Raw genomic sequence first — 20028 nt, forward strand, 5'->3', positions numbered from 1 at the left:
ACAAAACTGCAACAGCAATCATAATACACAACAATTGTCCATCATAGAACACTTAGTACATGCACAGCCTCATGCTAAGGAACTCACAAGAATGTTCTCTTTTCACCCTATTTGATGGCTCTGAAATGGGTAGTTAATACCCCCATATTACAGATGGGAAAACTGAAGCTCAAAGAGGCGAAGTCATTATCCAGGGTCACATAGCTAGTAAAGTAGCAGAGCCAAGGTCTGAACCTGATCTGTCTTCAGTCTGTGCTTCAGACTGGGGCTCGTTCAATTTAAATTAAAATTAAGTAAAAGAAAGAATTCAGGTTCTTCTGTAGCACTAGTGAGCTCATTTTAAGCTACACACGGCTGGCAGCTCCTGTCCTGGATATCAAATAATGAAACATTTCCGTCATCATGGAAAGTTCTAGTGGGCAGGGCTGCTTTATCCCGTGATGCTCTGCTCTCTCATGGCCCAATCCTGTGTTGACCTGATTAACACTGACAGAGCATCTGTGGGCACCCAGCCCTATGCTCAGGGATGCCGAGTGGACCAGACCCTGTCCCTGTGCCCAGGAAGCTCCGTCAGGAGACAGGGGAGTGACCTGTCTCACTCAGATGAGGGCATCAGTCCTGTCTCCTGACCCAGACTCCAGTGTCAGGGATTCCCCTCCCCCAAACATCACAGGACAATTCTCAGACCATCTCTCAGCTCAGATAAAGCCCAGCCTATGGTTTTTAACAGGTTATGCAACCAAGATGTGACTGTTCCCCACTATCAGCTGAGGACAGCTTCCCTCATTCCCTTCCTGCTCTCAGAATTTTACTAAGAAGACAGACTTTTATAAGAATTTATATTCAGAATTTATATTCTGAATCTGTGGTCCTTTAGTTTCACAGCGTGCCTCTAATCTCTCCCAGCCTCGATTTCCTCATCTGCCGAATGGGAATGCAGGATTAGAGATAAGAGGAACCAAGTATCCGACAGGGTTTTTGGGAAATAGTAGCTGGGGTCTTGGGAAGCCCCTGGAGGGGAGTGTCAGCCAGGCTCAGGCCTCACGCTGACAGGGGCTCTGGAAGCTGCCTCTCCAGTCACTTTTCTGGCCCGCCATACATACCTCCAGCAGCGGGCAGCCCGGCTCAGTGGCCAGTGTCCATGTGCTATGGTTCTCAGCTTGCTGCTCCAGTGCACCCTGCAGCTGGCACGGCCCCATCCGGAGGGCCAGGGAGCCACGGCTGATGGGGGGGCCGGGCCGGGCAGTCAGGCTGACGGCGCTCCTGGGCGGCAGGCCCAGGCGACCCAGAAGAGGCAGGGAGTGGGTCAGGTGCCCCAGGGCAGAAGGCTGGGCCCCGCAGGTACGGGCCAGCTGCAGGTGGGCGTCTCCGTGGTCACTGCGGAGGCCTGCGGCCAGGTCGAATTCACAGGGTCCCCAGCTCAGGTGGCCCTCGGAGTGCAGGGCCTGTGGGATTCCAGTTGCCTGGAATATGGGGAAAGTGGTCAGATTTAGGGGCAGCTCCAGAAGCCAAGGTGGGGGATCTGGAGACGGGCCTGGGTGCTAAGAGGGCAGCGGTGGACCCACAGCCTGAACTCTATGAGCACCTCCCTCTGCAAGGTGACTGATACCAAGGGCATCCCATGGAGAGGTTGGGGCTCAAGTTCTGGCTCCACCACTAACTCGGTTGTTCCAACCTGCAACCTCAGCTTACCCATCTCTAAAATGGGAGTTGATGTATAGCATCGTAAGTTGCTGGGAGAAGTAAGTAAGTTAATACTTGTGAGCCCAGAGCCAGGCACCCAGAAAGCACCGGCTATTGGAAATACATCACTAACATCAATGTCCACTGGCTGGAGGGCAGACACCTTAAGCAACTCGTTCCCCTGGGGCCCAGGACGCACCCCACATGGGGGCAGGGACCCAAGATGGGAATGAAAGGAGGGGTACAAGCAGCCCCGTCCTCTAGGGGGTGAGGATTTAAGGGGCCTCAGAGGGCACTCAGCACACGTGCCTGATGAATATCAGCTGCTGCTTCGTTCTATCCTCATTCTTACTCCCGGAGCCTTAACCCCAGGAATGGGGGAAGTGAGATGGGAGAACAGAATCAACTTGAGCCCCAGAAAGGAAGGGAACCGGTGTCTCAGGAAGGCCCTTTGCAAAAGGGGAGAAAATTCAGTTCTGCTCCCATTTTTGGCTCAAAACTTTGTAGTCAACGAGTCCCCCAAGTCAAGTGACAACGGCAAAAAAAGACTGAAGTTTCTCATGCTGAGTGCAGAGATGGGCATACAGCAGGCGGTTAAAAACTTGTGGGGGAGGGCTTCCCTGGTGGTGCAGTGGTTGAGAGTCCGCCTGCCGATGCAGGAGACACGGGTTCGTGCCCCGGTCCGGGAAGATCCCACATGCCGTGGAGCGGCTGGGCCCGTAAGCCATGGCCGCTGAGCCTGTGCGTCTGGAGCCTATGCCCCGCAATGGGAGAGGCCACAACAGTGAGAGGCCCGCATACCGCCAAAAAAAAAAAAAAACTTGTGGGGGGAGGTGGGAACCTACATTGACCGGTGGGGTGGGGGCTTACCTCCAGCAGGGGGCAGTGATTCACCAGGGCCAGGGTCCAGTTGCATGTGGCGTTGGCCTCTGTCCTGACGTCCCCATGGGCAGTCAGGGTGCACGGGCCCAGGGCCATCTCCAGCTGGGCCCTGGGGGCTTCATCTCCCCCCACGGACACTCGGATGTGGTTGTCGGGGGGCACCCCCAGCGCCTGAAGTGGAGGCCATGTGTGCTGGAGGCTGGTGTCCAGGCAGGCATGGTGGCCGCAGGCTGTGTGGACATGGGCCCGGGCGAAAGCGTCCCCAGAAGATACCTGAGCCGCGAGGCTGGCCCCAAAGGTGTGGACCAGGAAGGAGCCATTCAAGATAAGCACAGCTGGATTCTGCCACCAAGAAAGGCAAGGTGAGCCCGAGTGGGTGTCCCTACAACACCCCACCAAGCATGTCCACCGTCTGCCTGTCCACAGGTGGTCAAGGGAGCCCCCATTCCCCAGGAGCACCCACCCTTAACAGGTGATTGCTCCTGTGAAGCACTTCTCTCTGAAGAGCTGAAACTGGCCTCCCAGGGAGTCAAGAAATTCGACCGTTCAGAGCACTTTAGGGCCCCTGATGCCCGCTCCCCGCTCCCCACGAGGCCCCTGGGTCCTCCCTCCCGTTTCCTCCTCTCTTTTCCATAATGGAACCTTGGGCCTCTCAACCTCTCTGGTCTGGACACGTCCCTCAACGCCTCGAATGGAAGTCACTGCATCTCTAAGTAGTGTACCTGGCGGTCCTGGAGTGTCTGCACGCCCGTGACAGAACCAGGAGCTGCTCTCAGCCCTTTCCTGTCACCCAGTGCTCATCTGTCCACCCTGGGTGGGGACAGCACCACTGACGACAGGGTGAATGCACGTATCACCCCCACCACAGCTAAACGGAGGCCACAGAGGAGCCACGGACCTCGGGGTGGCCGCCCACGGGGCACAGCCCACGGATTCTCCCGCCTGGATGTTGCTGACCTGCTCTAGGACTAAGAAAAGCCCGATTTGCAGCCCTTTCCTGGAATTCCAGACCACGGCTCTCGGAGGGAAGGGCCGTCCATTCATGGCTCTTGTCCTAACCCTCCCACTCAGTTAGTCTTTGCAGAAGTCACCCTCGCGCCCCAGCCCTGAGTCTTTCTCATAGGTATAGCTGCTAACTCCACGTGCCCCCTCGGTCTTAAGTTTCCTCTGGGGGGAGGCAGCCCATCTGTCTAGCTCATTAAGACCCTTTCAATCCTGATCCTCAATTCTCTTGGCTAACCCTCCTGCCATTCAGGCCACTGTGTGACCTTGGGAAGGTGACTTCACCTCCCTGAGCCTCAGTTTCCACATCTGTAAAATGAGATCATGATTCCCTGGTAGCTGAAACCACACCAAAAGAAAGGATACCAAATTGAGCTGGCACCTGACATGCGTTGGCCCATTTCATGCTCGACAGTGTAAGGTAGGTGTTGCCACCTGCAGTTTACTGATGACAAGGCTGAGGCTCAGAGAGGTTAATGCCTGGCTAAAAGTCACACAGCAGGTGAGTGGCAGGTCTGGGCAGGAAGTTGTGTTGGTCTGATTTTCTGGTCCCTGTACTGGGTGGAGCTGCTACCACTGCCAAGCTGGAGGCATGAAAGTACTGCATCTTTTACGCTCACAGAGGTGAAGCTGGCAGAAACAGTCCTCCCAAGGAGGCCATGTTCCCTCTATTTGGACAGCCAGGCAGTGAGCCCATAGCACCAGCTCCCAGGGCCCCCAGGCAGTGCCCCAGGCCAGACACCCTGCAGCATCCACTCAGCACCTCCAGGCTCATGTCTCCCTGGTCCCAGAGCAGATCCTCAGGAGTAGAAAAACCTGTCCTTCTCTTCCCCCAGGCCGTCCTCAGGGCTGTGCTCACTGGCTGGTCCCCCAGAGCTAACTGGACTGAGAGCTCAGCTGAGCCAAGCCTACCACAAGCTGCCCACCCAGCTGCCCACAGGGCAGCACTGACAAGGTCTGCAGGCAACCCCAGTGGTCGCCCCATGTCCAGTTCACCCACAGCTCTTGGCCCAGGAGCCACAGGGCCCCGCTGGAGATCAGGGAGTCCAGGTGCTGTGCTCAGGTCTCCCAGCCATGCCTTGCCTTCGAAGGAGAGGACCTACTATCCACCTGCACCCTGGCCCGGCAGAGCCTGGAGCTACTTAAGCTGTGTTGTGCCCCAGCCTGGGCAGCATGTGTGCCTGTGAGCCCCATTGTCTGTCTCCCCCGAAAAACCCAGATATGCCTGTCACCAGCCCAGCTCCCTGTGGCAGAGGCTGGCTTGAAACACTTGGATTCTAGGTCACTATCTAAATGCGCTTACAGAAGGGACCACCCATCTGCTGTCAGGTTGGGCTGGGTCCCCTCAGGGCTGGAAGCCCAGATGCATGTTACTGGGGACGTGGAGGGCTTGGAGGAGGGGACCATGTGGGTCAGCCTGGCAGTGGCCACAGGCCCTAAGCCATCTAGCAGGCAGTCCCTGGTGCTCAGCCTGTGCCCACCCCACCCCTCCAGAGGCAGACCACCATCTCCCACCCTGCTCTGCCTGTGACAGAGACCCTTGTACCTCGTGAGGCCACCCAGTGATGTCCCCCCAGCAGAGCCCTGACAGCTGGGCAGGCGAAGCGTCTCCACTGCAGTTGACCTAGGGAGACCAGCAGGGTGGGTAGGGGGCATGTGTAGGCATGAGGTGTCTCTCACCGATCTTAACCCTGGACAGAGTACTGAGATACAGCTTGACCCCATCTCCCTTTGTGAAGGCCTCCCTGGGAAGATAACCCCCAAAGAGAGGTTTGTGCAGACCTAAGTGCTAACCCACAGAATCGTCAAAAACAGAAGTAACCAGAAAAAAACAGAAGTAACCTGTGTGCCAGGTTCTAACTGGTTCCTCATCTGATCCTCAAGGTAAACATGGGAGGCAGGGATTATAAACAGCCCCATTTTGCAGATGAGAACACTGAGGCACAGAAAGAGTAAGCAACTGGACTAAAGTTGCACAATTGGTAAGTGATGAAGCAGGCTGGATTCGGGCCGCATGCCTGGCTCGCTCACCCTGACACTCGCACACTTTGGATGGTTTAGCCACACCTGTGCCAGGCCCAGAGGTGGTTTCCTGCTTTTTGTTCTTGAGAACGATGCAAAAGACAGTTGTGTGTGTGTTTCCTTGTCTAGGGTTCCGGGTTTCTCCAGGGGAGGTAACCCAGAACACGAGCTGAAGGATGAGAGTCTCAGCAGTTTTCATTTTACTAGATAGACCCAGAGCGCCTCTGAGGGAGCTGCCTCATATATACTTCCATTTATGAGGGCAGGGGAGGGAGCATTGACAGAGGGACAGGAGGACAAGTGGACAGAAGACAGAGAAGAAGAGTAGAAGGCAGGGTGGGAGGAAGGAAGGGAGGGTGGATGGATGGGAGGAGAGGGTGGGAGGAAAGGAGAAAGGATGGATGGGAAAGGAGGATGGGAAATTTGGTGAGAGGCTGGGAGGGAAGGTGGGAGGGGCTGGGACGGTGAGAGCGGCAAGCTGGTGGGAGGGGCTAGGGAGGTGGGAGGGGCAAGCTGGTGGGAGCTGGGAAGGTGACTAGAGAAGTTGCATAGGCAGGGGGCCCCACCCAAATGGGGACCTTGGGTCACTTACCTGGAGCCTTGAGAGGCCGTGGTGCAGCCCCAGGGCCAGCCCCCAGCGGCCGCCGGCTCCCTTCCTCTCCAGGGCTACACGAAGCTGATCGCCATCCACGTTCACCACCAGCGCGACTGCCAGACTGGGTCCCACGCTCTGGGAGAAGCAAAGCTGTGGGTGTCCCTCAGGCCCACTGCCCCCACGGGGCCCGGGCCCAGCCCCCTCACCCACCTGCAAGTGCCCACGGCCGTCCACGGAGAAGGGGAGGCCCCAGCGCCTGAGGCCAGGCACCGTGTGGCCAAGGCTGGCACGGAGCCGGCTTCCCGGGGTGCTGGTGACCGGGCCCTCCAGGCCAAGGGCAGCATCCAGCTGACGCTCTGCACTGCGCAGCATCACACGCACCGAGAGGTTGGAAGCCACGTGGCTGTGCAGTAGGAGCATCTCTGCCTGGGAGGGGAGTCCTGGGGATGAGAGGAACCAGAAGATGGTACCCTCCACGGGAGCCAGAACGGGGTCACTGACAGCCCTCCTTCTCTCTGGAGGGTCCCCTGAGCCCTGAGGCAGACAAACCCCCCAGCTCCCACCTATACCTACAATGGCCACACCTAGCAAGTGATAGGCCCCGTGTCCCCTTTGGATTCCTACCTCCCCAAAGGCAGGGCATGGGCTCTCAGAAAGCACGAGGGGAACGGGTCTGATCTTGTGTTCTCCTCTTGTTGCTGCACATTTGGGCCCCCCCAGGTCCCGTGGAAATGTCCCCAAGAAGCTAGAGCTGGGGGTGTCCGAGCTATTTCTTAACCACAGTGCCGAGAACATCCTGGAGGCCCTGCTAGACCAGGCTTCCAAGCTGGAGAAGCCAGACTGGGGGCGGGGAGTCCTGGGGGAGGGGCCAGTGGCAGGGGCCTCTGCCCTCCAGTTTAGAAGTGTGTCTGTACTGGGTAGCAACCAGTGTTCTGGCTGAATAACAGCCCAGGGAAGATGGAGGCACTGGGAGAAGCTGGTAGGGGGAGGAAATAGAGCTGGAAGGTGGGTTTGGGGACTGGGGGCTCCTTTAACTCCCTTGGCTTCAGGCTCTGGGAGTCTTTGGGGGAGGAAGCCATTGGGCCCTATCCACCCCTCCTACCTGCCTCACTCAAGGTGCTGATGTTGTGACTCAGTGTGACCGAGAGCTGGCCGTGCCCAGGGCCCCAGATGCAGACTCCACCCAGAGCTAGGCTGGCCGTGTCAGCACGGAGGCTGGCCTGGCCCTCAAGGCTCCCCGTCTGGGCCTGCAGTCGCCCCCTCAGCTGGAGCTCTCCTGGCAAGGCCCGGCTGCCATTCTGGACAAGGATGCAGGTCACACTGTGCACACTGGTGGTGTTCCCTGCCTTCTCATGCTTGTCCCGCAAGAGGAATCCCAGGACAGCTGAGTCAGCAGTGACCATGATGGTACCTGCAGAGGATGGGAGAGAACCCATACAAAGAAGGGGGTCAGCCCAGGGTACTGGGCTGCTTTGGGAAGTAAGGCAAAGAATCCTGGGGCAGGAAGTTCCTAGATCCATGATAAAATTCTAATTCATGTCGGAGAGAGCATATCTGGGAAATGGACCAACTTAAACCACCTCCCCTGCAGGATGCTCCGAGGACCAAGCAAGCTAATTCACAAATAAAAGAGCTTTGGCAAAAAAGCAGCAAGCCTGATAAGGCGTGTCTGTTAATACCAGTGCTGAATCCTGCTCAGGAGAGTCACGGATCAAAGTGATAGAAAGCCCCCATTTTACAGACAACAAAACTGAGACCCAGAAAGCCTCGAGGGGTCCAACCTAGAACTCTACGGAGAGAAAAATTGCTCAGAGGTCTCTTCCACCCACTGGAGAAAAAGATTCCACACCCTTAAGCTAGTCCCACACACCCTTAAACTAGTCCCATTCCAATACATAACTCATGCGTTAGAGAAATTCTTGCTCTTATCAGAACCATTTACATCTCCTGACCCCACTGGGCTCCAGTAGGGTCTTGACACCTCTCTCCTTTCATTCAAGGTTTGACTCGGGGGTCACCACCTCCAAGAAGCCTTGCTTGGCCTTTCTGCACCCCCAGGCTGTGTTAGACACCCTTGTTCCATGCTACCAGACACAGAGCTCTGGCTAACCTCTATCACAGAGTCCAGAGCACTTTCTATACAGATGGAAATTTCTTGCAGAATCTTGAAATCATCTTTTTACAAATTACTTACATTTTAGGGCCCTATGTCACCATGCCCTACAGGATGTTAACCAGTGTGAAATAATGTCAATGGAACAGTGTGGAATCGAGGAATAGACCCATACACAAATTGTCAATTGATTTTTGACAAAAGTGCAAAGGTAACTAACCAGGAAAAGGATAGTCTTTTTTTTTTTTTTTTTTTTTTTGCGGTACGCGGGCCTCTCACCGTTGTGGCCTCTCCCGTTGCGGAGCACAGGCTCCGGGCACACAGGCTCAGCGGCCATGGCTCACGGGCCCAGCCACTCCGCGGCATGTGGGATCTTCCCAGACCGGGGCACGAACCCGTGTCCCCTGCATTGGCAGGCGGACTCTCAAACACTGCGCCACCAGGGAAGCCCAAGGATAGTCTTTTTAATAAATGTGCTGAATTGTTTGGAAATCCACATGTGAAAAAACTACCGTGAACTTTACCCAAACGTATACACAAATTAATTCAAAATTAACCACATAAGAAAAGGGAACCCTCCTACACTGTTGGTGAAAATGTAAGCTGGTGCAGCCATTATGGAGAACAGTAAGGAGGTTCTTGAAAAATATAAAAATAGAGTTACCATATGATCCACAATTCCACTCCTGGGCATATATCCAGGAAAGATGAAAATTCTAATTCGAAAAGATACAGGCACCCCAATGTTCATTGCAACAGTATTTACAATAGCCAAGACATGGAAGCAACATAAGTGTCCATCAACAGATGAACGGATAAAGAAGATACGGTACATATATACAATGGAATATTAGCCATAAAAAAATGAAATATGCTATCTGCAACAGCATGGATGGACCTGGAGATTATCCACATTATATTGTTAATTAAGTCAGACAGAGAAAGACAAATATCATATGATATTGCTTATATGCGGAATCTAAGAAAAAAGTGATACAAACGAAATTATTTACAAAACAGGAACAGATTCACAGACTTAGAGAACGAACTTATGGCTACCAGGGGGGAGGGTGGGCGAGGGATAGATTGGGAGTTTGGAATTGACATGTACACACTACTGTATTTAAAATAGATTACCAACAAGGACCTACTGTATAGCACAAGTAACTCTGCTCAATATTCTGTAATAACCTAAATGGGAGAAGAATTTAAAAAAGAATAGATACATGTATATGCATAACTGAATCACTTTGCTGTGCACCTGAAACTGACACAACATTGTTAATCAACTATGCTCCAATATAAAATTTAAAAATTTTTTAAATAAATAAAAGATACATGCACCCCAATGTTCATAGCAGCATTATTTACAATAGCCAAGCCATGGAGGCAACCTAAGTGTTCATCAACAGATGAATGGATAAAGAAGATGTGGTATAACAGACGTAGAGAACAAATGTATGGACACCAAGGGGGGAAAGTGGCAGGGGTGGTGGTGGTGGTGTGATGAATTGGGAGATCGGGATTGACATGTATACACTGATGTGTATAAAATAGATAACTAATAAGAACGTGCTGTATAAAAAAATAAATAAAATAAAATTCAAAAAAAAAAGATGTGGTACAGATATACAATGGAATATTACTCAACCATAAAAAAGAATAAAATATGCCATTGCAGCAGCATGGATGGACCTGGAGATTATCATACTAAGTGAAGTAAGTCAGAGAAAGACAAATATCAATATCATATGATAGCACTTATATGTGGAATCTAAAATATGACTCAAATGAACTTATTTACAAAACAGAAGCAGACTCACAGACATAGAAAACAAACTTATGGTTACCAAAGGGGAAAGGGTGAAGGAGTGATAAATTAGGAATTTGTGATTAAGAGATACACACTACTGTATATAAAATAGATAAACAACAAGGTCCTGCTATATAGCACAGGAAACTGTATTCCATATCTTGTAATAACCTATAGTGGAAGACAATCTGAAAAAGAATATATATATAACGAATCACTTTGCTATACACTTCAAACTAACACAACATTGGAAATCAACTGTACTTCAATAATAAATAAATAAAATTAACCACAGACCTAAATTTAAAACCTAATATCATAACACTTCTAGAAGAAAAATATGAGAGAAAAATTTGTGGCCTCAGGCAAATATTTCTTATATGACATCAAAAGCATGATTCACAAAAGAAAAAAAATGATAAATCAGACTTCATCAAAATTTAAAACCTCCACTTTTCAAAAGACACCATAAAAAAAATAAAAAGACATAGATCAGAAGATATTTTCAGGGCTTCCCTGGTGGCGCAGTGGTTGAGAGTCTGCCTGACAATGCAGGGGACACGGGTTCGTGCCCTGATCCGGGAAGATCCCACATGCCACGGAGCGGCTGGGCCCGTGAGCCATGGCCGCTGAGCCTGCGCGTCCAGAGCCTGTGCTCCACAACGGGAGAGGCCACAACAGTGAGAGGCCCGCGTATCGCAAAAAAAAAATAAATAAATAAAATAAAGAAGATATTTTCAAAACACATATCTGATAAAGGACTTGTATAAATGATTCCCAAATTCAATAATAAAAAAACAAGCAACTTGATTTTTTAAATGGGCAAAAGGTTTGAATAGACACTTCACCAGAAATGATTTACAAGTGGCAAATAAGCCGATGAAAAGATGTTCGACAAAATTAGTCATTAGGGAAATGCAAGTTAAAACCAAAATGAGATACAACTACAAAAACAATTCGACTGATAAAAAAAAAAACAAACCCAAAAAACTCAAAGCCAAAAACTGCCAGTACAAATTGCTAGCAAGGATGCAGAGCAACTAGAATTCTCACACATTGCTGGTGGGAATGGAAAATGGTACTGCTACTCTGGAAACAGTCTGGCAGTTTCCTATAAACATATACTTGCCATACAACCCATCAATCCCACTCCTAGGTATTCACCCAAGAGAAATGAAACCATATGTTCCCACAAAAACCTATAGACCAATGATTATTGAAGCTTTATTCATAATTGGAAATTACTGGAAACAACTCAAATATCCTTCAGCTGTGAATGGATAAACTGCAGTATATCCATAGAATAGAATATTACTCACCAGTAAAAAGGAAAAAGAACTACTGATACATACAACTTTGATGAATCTCAACCACATTATGTTGGGCAAAAGATCCCATACTCAAAGCTTATGTGCTGTATGATTCCATTCATGTGACATCCTGGAATAGCCCAAACTATAGGGACAGACAACATCTCAGTGGTTGCCAGGGACAGAGGGTGGGGGAAAGGCTGATGACAGTGAGCAGCAGTAAGGAACTTTTTGGGGTGATGGAACTACTCTGTATCAGGACTGTGTTGGTGGGTACACAACTGTATGAGTTTATCAAAACTTGAAGGGGTTTTCCCCATATGTAAATTGCACCCCAAGAAATTATACCTCAATAATTGCCTTCAAAAATGAAGCAATGTGGGACTTCCCTGGTGGTCCAGTGGTTAAGACTCCACCCTTCCACTGCAGGGGGCACAGGTTCAATCCCTGGTCAGGGAACTAAGATCCCACATGCTACATGGCATGGCCAAAAAAAAAAAGAAGCAATGTGTGTTAAGAGATCAGCATGAGGGTCTGTTAGTTATCAGCTGCAAATTATAAACTTCAGAAAGATGAACGGGAGACCATCAGTGTAACTCAAAGTAAACTTGAGAAGAACAGTAAGCTGCTTGATTGTATTTAAATTTTTTCAAACCTATGTCATTTGATCTTTACACAGGTATTTTATTATGCAATTTGGTTTTGCCACAATTTAACCAATTAGGAATTAGGAGGGTCAGTGCTAATATTAAGATTAGAGAATGATACTATTCCCCCAAGGTAGGTGGGAAAGCAGAGTCTTTAGATTCTGAAACACAGGGCCCTGGACAGATGTCCAACTAGGGTGCTACGGTCAAGGATGCTTGGGCAAAAGATCCCATTTTGTATAATTCTGACTTTTGGAAACTTGTTAATGTTTCACATAATTGAAAAATAAATACACAAAATCAATAAAGATGGGGGAACCTGAAAATGGAATACAAACAGAAACCAGTGAACCAATTGTACTTCGAATGATTTACAGCATCACACGGGGTGGGTGGGAGATTAACCCCAACTAACATTTAAACACCGTGTTTGCGGACTTCCCTAGTGGTGCAGTGGATAAGACTCCACACTCCCAATGCAGGGGGCCCAGGTTCGACCCCAGGTCAGGGAACTAGATCCCACATGCACGCCGCAACTAAGAGTTCTCATGCCACAACTAAGGAGCCCGCCTGCTGCAACTAAGGAGCCTGTGTGCCGCAACTAAGATCCGGCACAACTAAGTAAATAAATATTTAAAAATAAATAAACACCGTGTTTAGATTTATACCCTCAGGCCAAAGACAAGAAGAACTCTAAACAAATATTGAATTCTAGTTAAAAGGGTTTATTTCCTCAAAGGTACAGGTTAGTAATTCTGACTACTTTCCATGTATCCTAGGGCTGAAGAAATAAGTAAATATGTTATGAATAATTGGAGCCAGGTTTCTTACTGTTGAAGAAGGGAATAAGAAATATGAAAAGGGGGAAGAAACAGAATGAGCTTTTTGATGATGGATTGGAATTAAGGACTAATGGTTGTAAGCTTATATATCTGTAGATAGACAGATATAGGTGTGTGTGCATGTATGTACACATACATCTATTTTCTTGGTCTGTCCATTGAGAAGGCCTAGAAAGACAGATACTTCAGTAGGAATAAATACACCTAGAACCCAGATCTTAGTTTCTAAATACTGTTTTGCACAAAAAGGAACCAGGAATACTTGGAGAAATGACTTATTCCATCTCAGGGAAAATATAACATGAGATTGAAACATCTTTTTGGTCATAAAGGAAGGAAGTGGTCAAGGAATGATAGGGACATGTCAAAAGGACACAGGAGGAGTTCTATTTCCATTAATGGTGGAGACACTTAAATGGACCAACCCTCCCAAGGTAATAATTGTACACTCTGGACAAAATATATGAAACAGTTACCTGAAGTGGCTGGAGACTGACCATAAACAGGCAGTCAGTGGAGGGGAGTTAAAACTTGGAGGAAAGGACCAGCAATAGTTGAGTTGTATGTTTTTACTCTTTTTTGGTGCCATGCAGGGTGAAGAAAACTCACACAGAAATCTATGGTCTTACTGATTAAAGAATCAAAGAACAGAGTTCAAGGTGACAAGAGCAAATGGAAAGTGAAGTGGGAAATTCCAGAGAAAGCCACATGGGGGAATCCCAAATTCTACCTATAGAATCCCAAAGCTAATCCTTGAACTTCACAAGGGTGGTACAGACTCCAAGCAGACCAGCTAAGATAAAAGAGCTGAAAATTATTTCCACTGCAGCCCACCAGAGGAAAGACAGAGTTTGGATTTTGAGCCCAGCCAAGTTAACTGCATGCTAAAAATTTAAAAAATAACAACACTCTTTAGAGAAATATAAAAGAATCAGAGTCTTAACATCATTCAAAACGTCTAGAATACAATCTCAAATTACTAGACGTACAAAGAAATAGGAAAATGTAACCTATATTTAAGAGAAAGGGCAATCATCAAGGGAGATCAACCCCAAGATGACCTAGACATTGGAATTAGCAGATAAGGATTTTAAAACAGCTCTTACAACCATGTTCAAAAATATAAGGAAAATATAAATTAATAAAAAGAGCCTAGTGGTGATTTTAGAACTAAATAAAATACATAAAATCTGTGATTGAAAAGAAATTATTGGATGGTCTTAAAATTTTTATTGGCTGGTGTTTGGAGAAGAAAGATTAAAGAGCCAGTGAAGGGCCTCCCTGGTGGCGCAGTGGTTGAGAGTCCGCCTGCCGATGCAGGGGATACGGGTTCGTGCCCCGGTCTGGGAGGATCCCATATGCCGCGGAGCGGCTGGGCCCGTGAGCCATGGCTGCTGAGCCTGCGCATCCGGAGCCTGTGCTCCGCAACGGGAGAGGCCACAACAGTGAGAGGCCCGCATACCACAAAAAAAAAAAAAAAAAAAAAGAGCCAGTGAACTGAAAGATAGATTGATAGATATCTGAAGAAAAGAGAAAAAAGACTAAAAAGGTCAACAGAGCCTCAGAGATCTGTGGAACAATATAGAAAATTCTAAAGCATGTGCAGTTAGAAATCCCAGGAGAGGACAATGAGAATGGGACAGAAAGAAATCTTTGAAGAAGTAAATATGAAAAACTTCTAAATGTGTTAAGAGATATATATATGCATTTTTAAAATATCCTTCAAGAATCAGGGCAAAATAGGACATTTTCAAATAAATGAAAACTAAGGGAATTCATTGTTGTAAGCCAGACTTACAAGAAATGCGAAAGGTGATCCTTTTTTTAAAAAAATTTTTATTGGAGTATAGTTGCTTTACAATGTTGTGTTAGTTTCTATAAAGGTGATTCTTTATACTGAAGAGAAATGATACCAGAAACTCTAAGTAGAATGTGAAAGAACATACAGAAACATAGTTGAAAGAGCAACAGATAAATTAACACTGAGTTCTAAAATTTTTTAAAAATCAGCCAAAAGAAAGCAAACAAAGAGTAACAGAGGAACAAAAAAATATATGGGAAAGTAGAAAACAAAACAGCAAAATAGTAGACCCAAATCTAATCATATCAATAATTACATTAAAGATAAATCAAGTAAGTACCATAATTAAAAGGCAGAGATTTTCAGACTGGAAATAAAAGCAAAATCCAACTGCATGTGTGCTACAAGAAATGTACCTCAAACATAGGAAATATATATTTGAAAGAAAAAGCATGGAAAAATATATACAGTACAAATTCCAATAAAAAACAAAAGTGGCAACGTTAATATCAGACAAAACAGACTTCAAGACAAAGAACTGTGTGAGAGATAAACAGTCTGCTTCACAATGATAAACAGGTTAATTCATCAAGAATGCATAATAATCATATTTGCTTATGCACCTAATACTAGTACATCAACATACATGAAGCAAAAATAGACTGAATGAAAGCAAGAAATAGAGAAATCCACATAGTTGGAGAGTTTAACACACTTCTCTCATTAATTGATACAATAACCAGACAAAAAAAATCAGTAAAGGTATATATCAGAGCAATACAACCAAGCACCTTGACTTAACATTTATAGAACATTACACCCAACAACAGCAGAATACTAATTCTTTTTAAGTGCATAACGTATGTTCACAAGATAGATATAGACTGGCCCATAAAACAAGTCACAACAAATTTTAAAAGACTTATCCTACAGAAAAGATCCTCTGATCACAATGAAATTAAATATTAAAAAGCTATCTAGAAAAATCTCAAATATTTGGATATTAAGCAACATACTTCAAATACATGGGTCAAAGAAGAAATCACAAGTTTGAAAATATTTCAAAATAAATGATAATGAAAACACATGACATAAAAATTTGTGGGATGCAGCTAAAGGAACTTAAGAGGAAAATGTATGGTTTTATATGCTTAAATTAGAAAAGAAAAAAGGTCTAAAAATCAATGGCTTGAGGATCTGCCATAAATAAACTATAAAAAAAGAGCAAAAGGGTCTTCCCTGGTGCCGCAGTGGTTAAGAATCCGCCTGCCAATGCAGGGGACACGGGTTCGAGCCCTGGTCTGGGAAGATTCCACATGCCGCGGAGCAACTAAGCACATGTGCCACAACTACTGAGCCCACGCTCTCTAGGGCCTGCAAACCACAACTACTGAGCCCACGAGCCACAACCACCGAAGCCTGCATACTCTACAGCCCATGTTCTGCAACAAGAGAAGCCAGAGCAATGAGAAGCACTCTCACCCCAACAGAGTAGCCCCCACTCGCCGCAACTAGAGAAAGCCCACGTGCAGCAATGAAGACCCAACACAGCCAAAAATAAATAAATTTATTTAAAAAAGAAGAGTAAAGTAAACCCAAATTAAGTGTAAGAAAGGAAATAATAGAGATAATGGCTGAAATCAATGGAATTGAAAAGAGACGAGAGAAAATGAACAGAACCAAAATTTGGTTCTTTGAAAGGATTAACAAAATTGATGAAATCCAAGTTAGACTAATAAGGAAGAGCGAGAAGAAACACAAGTAACAACTATTAGTGATGAAAGCAAGGGTATCACTATAGATCCTGCATACATGAAAAGGATTATAACACATATAATGAACAACTATGCCAATAAATTTGACTACTTAGTGGAGATGGACAAATTCCTTGAAAAATATAACTTACGCAAACTGACACATGATGAAATAGAAAATCTGAATAGCTTTATATATCTATTCATTTTCCAAAAAAAAAATTTCCACAAAGAAAAGTCCAGATGGCTTCTCTCCTAGAGTCCATCAGACAATTACAGGAGCATTCCCACTAATCTTATACAAACTCTTTCAGAAAATAGAAGGGAAGAAAGTACTTCTCAACTTGTTTTATAAGTTAGCATACAAAGGGGAAAAATGCTTAACAGTGAAGAAACTTTGCAGACATTACCTTAATCAAGTGATTAAAACTGATGTCACCAGTAGCACTGGGACAAACTGACATCAGGTGGTATTCTGCCAACGAGGCTTTTTTGAAAATAGTCATGAGGAAGCATCCAACAAACCCCAAATGAGGGATATTCTACAAACTGACTGCCCTGTACCCTTTGAAATATAATCATGAAAGAGAAAGAAATACAGAGGAACTGATCCAGAATAAAAGAGACCAAAGAAACAATACGACTAAATGTAATGCACAATTCAGGATTTTCTTTTACTATAAGGGACATTAATGGGATAACTGGTGGAATCTGAATAAGGTTCGTAGACAACAGCCTTATATAAATGTTAATTTTCTGATTTTGAGAACTGTATTATGGAATGTAGGAGAATGTCTATATTTAGGAAATAAACATTGAACTATTTAGGGGTGAAGAACTATCATGTCTGCAGCTTAGTACAATACAGTTCAAGAATAAAAAATTTTAGGGACTTCCCTGGCGGTCCAGTGGTTAAGACTCTGTGCTTCCATTGCAGGGGGCGCAGGTTTGATCCCTGGTTGGGGAACTAAGATGCCGCATGCTGCATGGCTTGGCCAAAAAAAAACCTTATATGCAAATAATAATGTCTTATACACACACACACACATATAAAGGGAGACAGAAAAACAGACAAAGAGAGAATAAAAATGATAAAGCAATTGTGATAAATGTCAATAATTGGTGAAGCTAGGTAAAGAGCCTATGGGATTCCTTGTAATATTCTTGCCACTTTTCTGTAAGTCTGAAATCATGTCAAAATAAAAAGTATTAAATGTAGCCACTCTGAAAAACAATATGGAAATTCCTCAAAACGTTAAAAATTGAACTACCATATGATCCAGCAAATCCACTCCTGGGTATTTATCTGAAGAAAATGAAAACAGTAACTAGAAAAGATATATGCACCCTTACGTTCACTGCAGCATTATTTACAATAGCCAAGATATGGAAGCAACCTAACTGTCCATTGATAGATGAATGGATAAAGAAGATGTAGTGTGTGTGTGTATGTCTATATATATATATATATAAAGTGGAATACTACTCAGCTCTAAGAATGAAATCTTGCCATTCCCAACAACATGGATGGTCCTAGAGGGTATCATGCTACGTGAAATAAGTCAGACAGAGAAGGACAAAAACTGTATGATTTCACTTATATGTTGAATCTTAAAAAAAGAAACAAATAAGCCAACAAACACAAAATAGAAACTGAGTCACAGACTCAGAGAACAAACAGGTGTTGCCAGAGGGGAGGTGGGGGGAGGAAGAGAGAAATAGGTGAGGGAGATTAAGAGGCACAGACTTCCAGCTGCGAGACAAATGAGTCATGGGTATAAAATGTACAATGTGGGGAACAGAGTCAATAACTGTGCAATATCTTTGTATGGTGACATATCATAATTAGACTTATCATGATCAGTTGGAAACACAGAAATATTGAGTCACTATGTTGTGTAACAGGAATTAACATAGTGTTGTACTTCAATTATACTTCAAAAACAAACAAATTCATAGAAAAAGAGATTACTCTTCAATAAATGGTGCTGGAAAAACTGGACAGCTACATGTAGAAGAATGAAATTAGAACATTCTCTAACACCATATACAAAAATAAACTCAAAATGGATTAAAGAACTAAATGTAAGACCAGAAACCATAAAACCCCTAGAGGAAAACATAGGCAGAACACTCTTTTGACATAAATCGTATGAATAGCAATATTTCTTTGGATCTGTCTCCTAAAGCAAAGGAAATAAAAGCAAAAATAAACAAATGGGACCTAATTAAACTTAAAAGCTTTTGCACAGTAAATGAAACCATTGACAAAACAAAAAAACAACCTACTGAATGGGAGAAAATGTTTGCAAATGATACGACTGATAAGGGGTTAATATCCAAAACATATAAATAGCTCATATAACTCAACATCAAAAAAACCCCCAAGGGCTTCCCTAGTGGCGCAGCGGTTGAGAGTCCGCCTGCCGGTGCAGGGGACACGGGTTCGTGCCCCGGTCCGGGAGGATCCCACGTGCCGCGGAGCGGCTGGGCCCGTGAGCCATGGCCGCTGGGCCTGCGCGTCCGGAGCCTGTGCTCCGCGACAGGAGAGGCCACAGCAGTGAGAGGCCCGCGTACCGCAAAAAACAAAAACAAAAAAAAACCCCAAAACCCACAAACAACCCGAGTAAAAAATGGACAGACATTTTTCCAAAGAGGACATGCAGATGGCCAATAAGCACATGAAAAAGATGCTCAACATCATTAACCATCAGGGAAATGCAAATTAAAACCACAATGGATATCACCTCGCATCTGTCAGAATGGCTATCATCAAAAAGAACAAATAACAAATGTTGGCGAGGACACGGAGAAAAGGGAACCCTCGTACATTGTTGGTGGGAATGTAAATTGGTGCAGCCACTATGGAAAACAGTATGAAGGTTTCTCAAAAAACTAAAAATAGAATGACAATATGACCCAGCAATTCCACTCCTGGGTATATATCCAAAAAAATGAAAACACTAATTTGAAAAGATACATGCACCTCAATGATCATAGCAGCGCTATTTACAATGGCCAGGATATGGAAGCAATTCATCCATCAACAGATGAATGGATAAAGAAGATGTGGTACATATATACAGTGGAACACTACCCAGCCATAAAAAAATAATGAAATTTTGCAATTTCCAGCAACATGGATGGACTTGGAGGGTATTATGCTAAGTGAAATGAGTCAGACAGAGAAAGACGAATACTGTATGATATCACCTATACATGGAATCTAAAATTAAACAAACTAGTGAACATAACAAAAAAGGAACAGACTCACAGATATAGAGAACAAACTGGTGGTTACCAGTGGGGAGAAGGGAAGGGGGGAGGGGCAAGAATGGGGAAGGGATTAAGAGGTATAAACCATTATGTATAAAACAAAAAAGTTACAAGAATATATTGTACAACACAGGGAATATAGCAAATAGTGTATAATAACTTTAAATGGAGTATAACCTTTAAAAATTGTGAATCACTGTATTGTACACCTGTAACATATAATATTGTACATCAACTCTACTTCAATTTTTTAAAAAAAGATCAGATTTGTGGTTACCAGAGGTGGGG

At 45.4% G+C, this 20028-nt stretch overlaps 1 protein-coding gene across 1 annotated transcript in view; it reads right to left on the bottom strand.

Annotated features, from left to right (window-relative positions):
• Positions 1-20028, bottom strand: part of LOC307063034 (uncharacterized protein) — a gene marked incomplete at both ends in the record, with an annotated part of 141439 nt that overhangs the window by 38044 nt on the left and 83367 nt on the right. The window contains 5 exons of the mRNA XM_079719028.1: positions 1104-1463; positions 2554-2907; positions 5114-5191; positions 6395-6624; positions 7287-7595. Coding sequence (XP_079575154.1) covers positions 1104-1463; positions 2554-2907; positions 5114-5191; positions 6395-6624; positions 7287-7595 — 1331 coding nt within the window. The remainder of the gene's footprint in view (positions 1-1103; positions 1464-2553; positions 2908-5113; positions 5192-6394; positions 6625-7286; positions 7596-20028) is intronic.

The sequence above is a fragment of the Hyperoodon ampullatus genome, assembly GCF_949752795.1.
Source record: "Hyperoodon ampullatus genome assembly, chromosome: 14".
NCBI classification, from domain to species: Eukaryota; Metazoa; Chordata; class Mammalia; order Artiodactyla; family Ziphiidae; genus Hyperoodon; species Hyperoodon ampullatus.